Here is a 10,322-nt window from a genome sequence, read left to right as displayed (position 1 = left end):
GTCAGCCCTGTGATGCTGTCCATGGCTGACCCTGGAACGTAAAACTGAAGTCCCTTTGCCTGCGGGGTTTTGGCTTGAGGGCACTGCCATTCGTGGGGCAAAATGAGCAATCGTTATGCAAAGAACCATCCTAACTGAAATCGTGGCCGTTTGCAGTGCAGAGTTCCTAGGCAAGGGGTGAGGATGCTGAAGAGCCAGAGTGGTGCTGTGGGAGCACAGGAGGCACGATACAGATCAGGAATCCCCACAAACAGCGCCGGGGGAGGAACAGGGCTTCTTGCTCGAGGGTTTTGCTGCCCGTGTGCCCCATGCTGAAAAAAGAGCAAACTGCAAAAGAGCAGTTTGGGGTTTACATCCCAAACGAGCAGTGCGAGTGAGGCTTCCCGAGAGCTTCTCCCTGCCCTGGATCACAATGAACTGCTAAGGGATGGGCAGTTTGGGGTTAATCCCAAACGTGCAGTGCGAGTGAGGCTTCCCGGGAGCTTCTCCCTGCCCTGGATCCCAGCCCAGCGCTCAGGGATGGGCAGGGCAGGGCTGGAGCTCCCTCCGTGTAACCCCCAAAGTGCAGTTTGGGGGTTTACATCCCGAATGTGTTATGTGATTGAGGCTCCCCGGGAGCTTCTCCCTGCCCTGGATCCCAGCCCAGCGCTCAGGGATGGGCAGGGCAGGGCTGGAGCTCCCTCCTTGTAACCCCAAAAGTGCAGTTTGGGGGTTTACATCCCGAATGTGTTATGTGATTGAGGCTCCCCGGGAGCTTCTCCCTGCCCTGGATCCCAGCCCAGCGCTCAGGGATGGGCAGGGCAGGGCTGGAGCTCCCTCACGTCACCGCCGCGTGTCGCCAGGGCGGGGACTTCGCCACCCGGGGCAGCCACCGGAGCTCTGCCCGTCTGTGCCAGGGAGCCGCAGGGACAGCAGGTGAGTGCCAGGCGTCCCCCTTGGCACGGCGGTGCCCGGGAAGGTGCCAATGCCCCTTCGCGGCGGGCACTGGGGGTGCTGCGATGCCAGAGGTGCCAGGGCAGCCCTGCCCGGGCTGAGCAAGGACAGGGGACAGTTTGGGATGGAGGAAGGTGCCAATGCCCCTTCGCAGCGGGCACTGACGGCATCGCACCGGGCAGGGCGGTGCCAGCGGTGCCAGGGCAGCCCTGCCCGGGCTGAGCAAGGACAGGGGACAGTTCGGCATGGAGGAAGGGCTGACCTTGCCCGGGCACAGCGAGTGCGGGTTTGGTTCCTGTTTGGTGCCAGGGCATGGCAGGGGTGCGCGCACAGGCTGAATGGGGCCCACAAAGCTGTAAGAATCCTGTTTGATTCCTCCTGAGGGCCGTGGCCAGATAAAGGTCACTGTGTGGGAGGCTCTGGGATGCCTCAGCTGTCTCGGGGCTCGGGGCAGATCCCTTCCTGGGGTCAGAGCCTGCGGCGAGCCCAGCCCAGCCCGGGCACAGCCTGGGCACAGCGGGGAGCGCAGCCGGGCTCGTCCCGCACACAGTCCCGGCACGCAGCCCGCGCCCGTCCCGCACACCGAACAGCAGGCAAGGACCGAGCTCTGGAAACGCTGACCCGGCCCTGGGTGTGGGTTGTGCTCGGGTAAACGTGCACCCAATACAGGAACCCGTCTGACAGGTCCGGGGTTTGCCTGGCAAGGAAAAGGGTCGCAAAGCGGTGGGTTCCCATGCAGAGCCGAGGTGAAGGACTGGAAACGCTGACAGTCCTACACCTCAAACTGGGAAGGGAAAAGCCCTGTGTTTATATCCTCTTAAACTGTTGGAACTTTCCCTGGTGGTTCCTCTGTGTGTGCTCCAAACATAGCCAGGAAAACCTGACTGTGTGCAAGCCTAAACTTGAACTGGCCAGCACATGTAATAGTGTCAGCACTTTCCTGATAAATCAGGTTTATTCAGCTTTTAGAGGATGTTTGATACGGACTTAAAACTGGCTGTTTAGCTGATAAAGCCTGCCAGGGAAAGATCATCCATGGAAAAAAACAAATCGAGTGATGCGAGGGATGCCTCCTACACTCGCACTCTGTCACCTGGGCACAGTGTTTGGAGCTTGTTCTCTGCCAGGCCTTTATTCTGGGATGAAGCGAATAACATCAGGGCCATAGCACAGGCTGGCTCACTCTTGCATGCGCAGTTTAATTCTCCAAAGCACAGAGTGAATATTGTTCCTGTCCTGGAGCTGCTTTTCCCCGACTGAGCTGCACACCAGGAATTGTGTTAAGCTGCTGAGCACCGGCAAATCTGCTGAGCAATTCCCCCTCTCTCTGCTTGCCAAAGGGTGGCTTAGGGGAGTTTCATTCATCTAAAGCCCCTGCATGAGGGGTTACAGCCTGGCTGGGCTCTCCCACCTGTAACCTCAGTGCTCATCTCACACAGAAATGCACCAGGAGCAAACCAGCACTCTCAGATTGAGCAGTGCTGTGCACTGCTGCCTTCCCAGTGCCTGCTCTTTCAATTCCCAGGATGAAGAAATCAGTCCTGCAGTCAATATTCAGTGTGGTGTTTCTGCTGTTAATGGGTGTTGGGAGGGGATTCTCCCCGAGTGCAGTGCATGCAGCCTCTCCTCATGGTTTGGTTTCCTTCTGCCAGCTCAGAATTTCCCTGCTTCCCTTTCCCTTCCCACTGACCTTTATTTTGCCCTCTGATTGACTTGCTCAACCAGCCTGTCTGATATTCCTGCTTCTGTGTGCAGGCCAGCTCCGTCACAAAAACAGCAGTGAAATTTGGAGCCTATCTGGCAAATTGGCTTTTTACTTCTGTAGAAAGATTAGAGAAGAGCAAAGATGACTTTTCTGAGGCCTAGGTCGCACCGTGATGACTGGGATTTATGATCAGATGAAAGGAGGCAAACTCAGCACTAATAATTGCTCTGTGTGGGTATCTCTTTGAGTCTGCCTTTCCTAGCCCCTCTGCTGGGATGCTGGGATGAACTTGGCTTGTGGGGAAGTGAACCTGGGGCATGAACTGTGGGGAAGTGAACCTTGTCCTGGTACGTGGCACCCTGTCAGGGGATCAGGGACTCAGGGAAATTTGGGTGTGTTCATGCAAAGGCTCTCTGTCTGCCAACGAAATTGTGAACTAGTAACCCTGGGCAGATGGCCAGGAAGCTTTGGGGTTTTTGGAGGGTTTTGTCAGTTAAAACTACAGCCTTTGCCCAGCACAAAGCAGGGCTGGACACTCAGGGGAGCTGCCCTTGTGCTGCTCAATCCTGCTTTATTCCTCAAAAATTTGATGGTTATTTAACCAGCCCCATTAACCTTCGAGGGAAGGTGTATTCTATTAATGATTTGCTAGAAAACTAACACTCCCTGTGTTTTATTATTGCAGCTGTCAGTGCGCTGGACACAGACAATAACAGATTGAGCAGATCTGGGCAGGATGGTGAGTGAGAGTGTTTGCTGTGCCAGGCTGTGCCAAGCCTTTGCCCTGGCCTGATAAAGGTGGGGAGTGGAGCTCAGATAAGGACACAGCAGGAAGAACCTGTCACTGTCTGTCCCTTCATGGGGGTGAATTTATCACTTCTTTCTGCTTCCTCATTGCAGAGGAGAATGGCCCACACACACACAGGCTTTTTGCCTTTGGGGAGTTAATGGAAAACCAGATCAGATATTCAAATAATTCAAAGAACATTAATTTCTCCAGATAAAGTTCCTAGGCCAAGCCCCATCCAGACAGACCTGGAATACTTCCAGGGACAGGGAAACACTTTTCTGCCCATTGAATGTTGAGTGATGCTTTTACCACTGATGATTTTCTTGGGAACACAAAGAGCTTAGCAAGAAAAGCGTATTTCCCCAGAAATTGCACTAGACCATGGGCAGGATAAACCTGTTTGTGAAGCGCCATTTGGGGTGAAACACTGCACTTCCTGCTGTGTTATTTAACAGAATGATGGCCCTTGACTGCTCTTAGAGAGGTCAGGAATGGGGCTTTGCTGGGAACAGCTTCTTCTGTGATTTACATGGAAAACTGCTGGGAAGAAGCTGGACTGAACAGAGATGTCTGCAGTGTGCCCTTATTTAGCTGGAAAACAGATACAGCATGGGCAGCCACATTAAGATATTTTCTCCTTTCAGTTGTGTCCCTGTAGCTTATTTCTTATGTGCCTGGGAATCCTTCTGGAACAAACCATTTCATTTTTGAAATGGACGGAACCTGGTATAAAATCACTCACGTTTGGAAGGCAGACTTTACTTGCTGTCACTTTCTGAAAGAGATGTTCGCATCTCTTGAATTGTCTTTTTTTTTTTTTAATTCAGCTCTACTCTGTGAATGTCTCCCCTTGTGACCACTTTTCATAACTCCTCTCCTTTGGCTTTAGGCAACAGTCAAGGGTATCTCAGCTTTCAGTGCTGAGCAAGAAGCACAGGCACTAAGGAAGGCCATGAAGGGGCTTGGTAAGTTGTCTCCCTCCACTGTTAAACCTTCTTTTTTAGCTCTGCTGGTTGGGAAGGTTTTTACTGGTGGTTTTTTGGAGGGGAAGTTCAGCCATTTGCATCACCTCACTGCCTTGTGAGGGAATTGGGCAGCTTGAACCCCACTGGAAACCCAAACCTTGGCCATAACACATCTTTAGTCAAGGTTTTGTTTTCTGTGTCTGTGGTGTGGCTGCTGGGCTGAGGCACTGGTGCACACATCAGACCCAGGTTGTGCAAGGATGTGTGTGAGGTTGTGTGCCCATTGGCACACCCAGTGGCACACACAGGCCTCTGGTCCTGCTGCAAGCGGCCTGACTGGTTTGCTGTGGTTCCTTCCAGGCACGGATGAAGATGCCATCATTGAGACCTTGACCAAGCTGAACGTTTCCCAGCGCCAGCAAGTTCTGATCACCTATAAAAGCACCATTGGCAGGGTGGGTGCTCTTCAGAGATCACTGCTGTGCCTCTCGTTGGGAGATGGGGACTTTTTGGGTTGTACCACCTGGGTGAAATGTGAAGTCTCCACAAAAGTATGATTGGCACTGAGCACAAGCTTTCCTTGTTCTTGTTCACTTCAGAGTAACTGTTCACCCCAAAGAAAGTATTGAACGAGTTCTTCCTCGTCTCAAAGGCCGCGTCTTTTTCTCCTTTCTTCTCTTTCTGATTTCTAGGATTTGATTGATGACTTGAAGTCTGAGCTGAGTGGGAATTTTGAAAGGGTGATCATTGGTTTGATGACTCCTACCGCCATGTATGACGTGCATGAACTGAGGAGGGCTCTAAAGGTTTGGAAATCCCTTTTTGTGTTGCATGACTTATGGTTGATTCTGTATGCAATGCCATAATTGTATATGAATTATTAATTTCTTATTAAACAAGAGTCCTGGCTGTCACAGTGTTGTCTCTGTGATTCCCTAGGGAGCAGGGACAGATGAAGGCTGCCTGATTGAAATCCTGGCGTCTCGCACCAACGCCGAGATCCAGCGCATCAATGAGAACTACAAACTCCGTACGTAGCCCGCTCTGCAATTCCTCACTGGCTCCAAAGCCACCTCTGTGTGTGCAGGGGCGTGTGGAGAGGCAGGAGAAGGGTCTGTCAGCACCAGGGACTACAATTGCACCCAGAAATTGAGTTGGTGTAATGGGGTGGGGTGGTTATGTCTGTCAGATGGAGGTCTATGCACGGTGGATCTTTTACCAATTTTATCCTGGCTGTGCTTGTGAATTTTGCCCTGCACCACTCCATGTGATGGCTGGATTGCTGTGATGAAAGCCAGGAAGGGCAAGGGCATCCTGGCTTGTCCTAGTCACTGTGTGGCCAGCAGGACATGCCTGCCCGCCTCCCAGTGCTGCACTGCTGAGGCAATTCAAATCCTGGGACGGTTTAGGATATTAGAAAAGGTTAGGACAGTTAGGATATTAGAGAAAGGTTCTTCACCCAGAGGGTGGCTGGGCGCTGGAATGGGCTCCCTGGAACAGTGGTCACAGCAGCAATCCTGATGGAGCTCAGGGAGTGTTTGGACAATGTTCTTGGGCGCATGGTGGAAGGTTCTATGCAGGCCCAGGAGCTGGACCTGGTGATGCTTTGGGTCCCTTCCCAGGCAGCAAATTCTGCATTCTGTGTATTCTGTGGGCTGTCAGTCACAGCTGTGCCCTGTGTGTGTGCTCTGCAGAGTACGGATCCACCCTGGAGGACGACATTGTCTCTGACACCTCGTCCCTATTCCGCAGGGTGCTCGTATCCCTCGCCACGGTGAGTCCAGGCAGGGCAACAACATCTGGGTGAACATCTGCTGGGCATCCCTCACTCGCTTCTTATATCAAAGTTTGCACAATTTGTGAGCCTGCTGTCAGGCTTTGAGAATTTCCTATAAATCCATTTCCCACAGAGGTGCTTCAGGCTGGCTGCTGTTTCACTTCCCTTGCATGTCACCTTGCCAGCTTCTGCAGGGAGAGCAGCCTCGCTCTGCCATGCCTTAGTGTGGAGAAATGGCTGCATGACAGAGATCACGTAGACATTCACTTGTTAGTTGGTTAGGAGCTGAGAAAGTATTGAATATAGTTAGTTTGAGTTTTTGCACTTGTAAGATAGTGTGTCTTTGAGTTTAGTTGAGTATGATAACAAGTAGACAGAGAGACGTGCGAAATAAAGAATGTAAGCTTAAAAGAATGAAGAAGAGTTGATAGTATAGTTTAACCAATAGATCGCTCAGTTTACAGAATATTCATAAGTTTATTACTTGCTGTATAAGTGTCTGATGCTCTCTTCAATAAACAGAACTTGCTTATCACTCATATTGAGTGTCCGAGTCTCTCCTCACTGACAAATAGCTCATCCCTGACAAAAGCCTCATTCTGCAACACCTTAATGCCCTATGCTCTTTTTAATAAAGTGGATGGCTGTTTCAAAAGAAAGAACAATCACATCTGAATCATGTTTTGCTGTATTTGTAACCCATTACTCAATGTTAAGAATCCCATTATACATCTCCAATAACTGGTTTTGAATGGAGAATTTGCAGGGCTGACTTCCATTAGCTGTTCTGTTGAAATGAGTTTTTCATCCTTGTATTACTGCAGGGCAACAGAGATGAGGGAACATTCGTGGATGAGGCCCTTGCTCAACAAGATGCTCAGGTGTGCAGCAATTTGCTTCCTGGCAAGAACTGTCTGGGTTTGTGTGTGTGATGTGTGGTGAGTCCCTGCTGTTTACAGACCTCTTTTTCTCAAGGCCGATGAGTAAACCTGGAGCTGTGCTGGCCAGCAGTGCCCCAGGTGAAGGCTTGATTGGGAATTAGGAAATATTTTTCCCCCATAGGAGTTGTCCAGCTCTGGCACCGGCTGTCCAGGGCAGGGGTGGTGTCCCCATCCCTGAGGGGACGCAACAGCCACGTGAATGTGGCACTTGGGGACATGAGTTGGTGGGGAACTCAGTGACCTCAGAGGGCTTTTCCAGCCCAAATGGTTCTGTGAAGCAAAAATCTCATTACACACCCCTGGTGTTCTCAGTTATCCCCACTTTGTTCATGCCTTGCAGGCGCTGTATGCAGCTGGGGAGAAGAAATGGGGAACAGATGAGGTGCAGTTCTTGTCCATCCTCTGCACAAGGAACAGGTGCCACCTGCTCAGAGGTAGGGCCTCTCTGGTGTCCTGGGCTTTTCCCTGCTTTGAGGACAGTATTTTATAGGAGGATCCAGCTTCTTCATTAACTGGTTGTGGTCCATTCCTGAGACAACAGATATTCTCAGGGCCAGTGGATTCAAAATGGGGGTTCAGTAAAACACCCATCCAACTTCCTCCAGCCTGTGAATTGGAGATAATGAAGTGTGACTCCCACGGGACAGAGCTAAACATGGAAAATGTCTGCATTAAAAAGCAGTTCTGGAAAATCCTTGCAGCGGTGGCTGGCTAATTAGCAAGAGAGCTGATAATTAAAATGAATTGTTTCTGGGGGGCAGCCCTGATTTAGCGTACAGTGTCGTGGTAATGGTGCAGTGTTTGTACAGGCTGTGAGGAGCTTGATCTTGCAAAGTGATCCTCGGGGGGCACACACTGCAGCAGCTCACTTGGCTCTGTTATCCAACTCTTCCTCCAGTTTTTGATGTGTACAGAGGGATTGCTAATAAGGACATCACAGACAGCATTAAATCCGAGATGTCAGGAGACCTCGAGGATGCTTTGTTAGCTGTGGGTGAGTTCCCTGCTTCTAATCTTTGTCTACAAACTAATTAAATAATTAAAGACACTTGCCCTGGCTGTTTGCACAGCTTCAGGAGGCACATTCTTTCTCACTGTTTTACAAGGCACAGTGTTTTAATCTTTGCAGATGCAAAGGTTTAGAAGGCTCTGTGCTTTATATTTCTCTGCCAAGGGATGCTTTGGCAGGTGGCATTTGCTGTGTGGAAGCCTTGAAGCCTTGAAAATATTTTATTGCTGTGCACTGGGCATGGAGACATCAATTGACAGCAGGTCACTGACTCTGGATGTCTGCACTGTGCTCGTTGAGTTGCACTTTCACAGAATAAATGTCGGCACTGAGAAAGTGCTGGAAGGGAAGAATTTATCCTTCAGTGTTTTTTGGTTTTAATTATCTTGTTCTTGTCTCCCTTACAGTAAAGTGCATGAGGAACAAACCTGCTTATTTTGCTGAAAGATTGTACAAATCCATGAAGGTAAAGAGATTTTGCTGTTTCCCCCCCCCCCCCCCCCCCCGCCTCTCCATGCTTAAGCCAATAGCAATTAGAGAAAAAGAAACTGTGTTAATTGGAGGGAAAAAATGAACAAATCAGAGGTTTTCTGTGGAGTTCTTTTCCTTCAGGATGCTCAGAGGTTTTTTGTGGAGCTCTTTTCTTCAGGATTCTCAGAGGTTTTTTGTGGAGCTCTTTTCTTCAGGATTCTCAGAGGTTTTTTGTGGAGCTCTTTTCTTCAGGATTCTCAGAGGTTTTTTGTGGAGCTCTTTTCCTTCAGGATGCTCAGAGGTTTTCTGTGGAGTTATTTCCTTCAGGAGGCTCAGAGGTTTTTAGTGGAGCTCTTTTCCCTCAGGAAGCTCAGAGCTGGTAGTGGGTGCCTGCATTAATGCCAGGAGTGGATGGCAGGGAGGGCCAAGGCTCAGGGCCTGTCCCTGTGTGTCCCTGCGTGTCCCCAGCTGCTGCTGTGTCCCCGCAGGGCCTGGGCACTGATGACAGCACGCTGATCCGGGTGATGGTGTCCCGTGCTGAGATAGACATGCTCTACATCAGGAGGGAGTTCCTGGCCATGTATGGAAAATCACTCCACTCCTTCATCAAGGTGAGCTCGGAGCCTTGCACACACCTGGGTTTGCTGAGCAGCACAAGGAGAGCCTCAAAACAGCATCTGGGTATTTTAGAGGGGGTGGAATTGAGGAGACTTTACATTTATCTGCTGAAAACCCTCCTGAATGTTCTTGGTTATTGCCAAAGAGGATACAAACACTGCAATAAGCCATTGATGCTGAAGGGAATCCTGCTTTCCACGGAGCTGCAAAACTAACGGTGTTCCTTTTTCCTGCTCTCTCTAGGGAGACTGCTCAGGGGACTACAGGAAGGTTCTGCTCAGGCTGTGTGGTGGGGAGGACTAAAGGAGGCCTGGGGAGCCTGCTGGGTCATGGCAAGCGGCTGATCATAGAATGGTTTAGGTTGGAAGAAACATTCAAGCTCAATCATGATAAAGATTTCTTTCTTTCTTTTTTTTTTTTTCCTCCCAAATGCCTTATTAATTACTCTGATCATTGACTTAGGTTAGTTCATGTTCTGGTTAGGTAGTGGCCATTCTGGCTGACCCTTTTGATACACTTTTATGCTTGGAACGCCCATTTGCCTACTAACTGGGCTGGTGAAGCCCAGCTTACACAGAATGCTGTAACCAAAGGTATAAAAGCTGTGTCCTGAGCAGCTGCCCCTCTGCTGTTCTGCTCACCAGCAAAATGCATCAATCAACTAAAGCAAACCTGAGAGTGAGAGGCTGCACAGGGAAAAGCCAACCTCAATGGAGACCGCAGAACATGGGTCTGCTCCAGTTGTTCAGTAGAATTAAAACACAAAGAAACCAAATATCTGAAATACAAACGCGTTTACACGTTAACCTGCCTCTGTTAGTGTGGAGCACTAACAGCCTGGCTGTGCTGTGTGTATATGTTGCCTGTAAGTGGGGAATTGTCACTGGTGACATGAGGAAAACCTTGTTCTGCCCTGGTTAGAGCAGCCCTGTGGTTTTTGGTCTGTCTGCTGGATCGTGGGAGTATAAATAATTATACTGCAGAGGTGCTGCCTGGGGTGGGTTCCAGTGCCTTGGGTCAGGATGGGTTTCAGAGCGTTGGAAAACGAATAAAGAATTTGTTTCTGTATTTCCCATTGCAATGGTGTGTTCTGGCGGGGGGACACGGCAAGAA

At 50.1% G+C, this 10,322-nt stretch overlaps 1 protein-coding gene across 2 annotated transcripts; it reads left to right on the top strand.

Moving 5' to 3' along the window:
• ANXA4 (annexin A4) lies at window positions 1-9,538 on the top strand. 2 transcript variants are annotated; one of them, XM_054289139.1, is made up of 13 exons: window positions 1-38; window positions 3,324-3,377; window positions 4,318-4,393; window positions 4,754-4,848; window positions 5,086-5,199; window positions 5,333-5,423; window positions 6,088-6,167; window positions 6,995-7,051; window positions 7,452-7,545; window positions 8,010-8,105; window positions 8,528-8,586; window positions 9,080-9,202; window positions 9,453-9,538. In XM_054289139.1, exons 2-13 carry the CDS (start codon window positions 3,375-3,377, stop codon window positions 9,510-9,512), a joined length of 948 nt encoding a protein of 315 aa, XP_054145114.1. In that variant the 5' UTR covers window positions 1-38; window positions 3,324-3,374; the 3' UTR covers window positions 9,513-9,538. The 2 variants fall into 2 exon arrangements, with proteins under 2 accessions (XP_054145114.1, XP_054145113.1); XM_054289138.1 differs by lacking the exon at window positions 1-38 and adding an exon at window positions 879-915.
• Window positions 9,539-10,322: the final 784 nt, after the last annotated feature.

The sequence above is a fragment of the Melozone crissalis genome, unplaced genomic scaffold, assembly GCF_028551555.1.
Source record: "Melozone crissalis strain CALT ecotype California unplaced genomic scaffold, PUWL_Pcris_2 ptg000064l_1, whole genome shotgun sequence".
In the NCBI taxonomy this organism is placed as follows: Eukaryota; Metazoa; Chordata; class Aves; order Passeriformes; family Passerellidae; genus Melozone; species Melozone crissalis.
The sequence above is the reverse complement of the archived record's forward strand: the minus strand, read 5'-3'. Positions and strand labels throughout refer to the sequence as shown.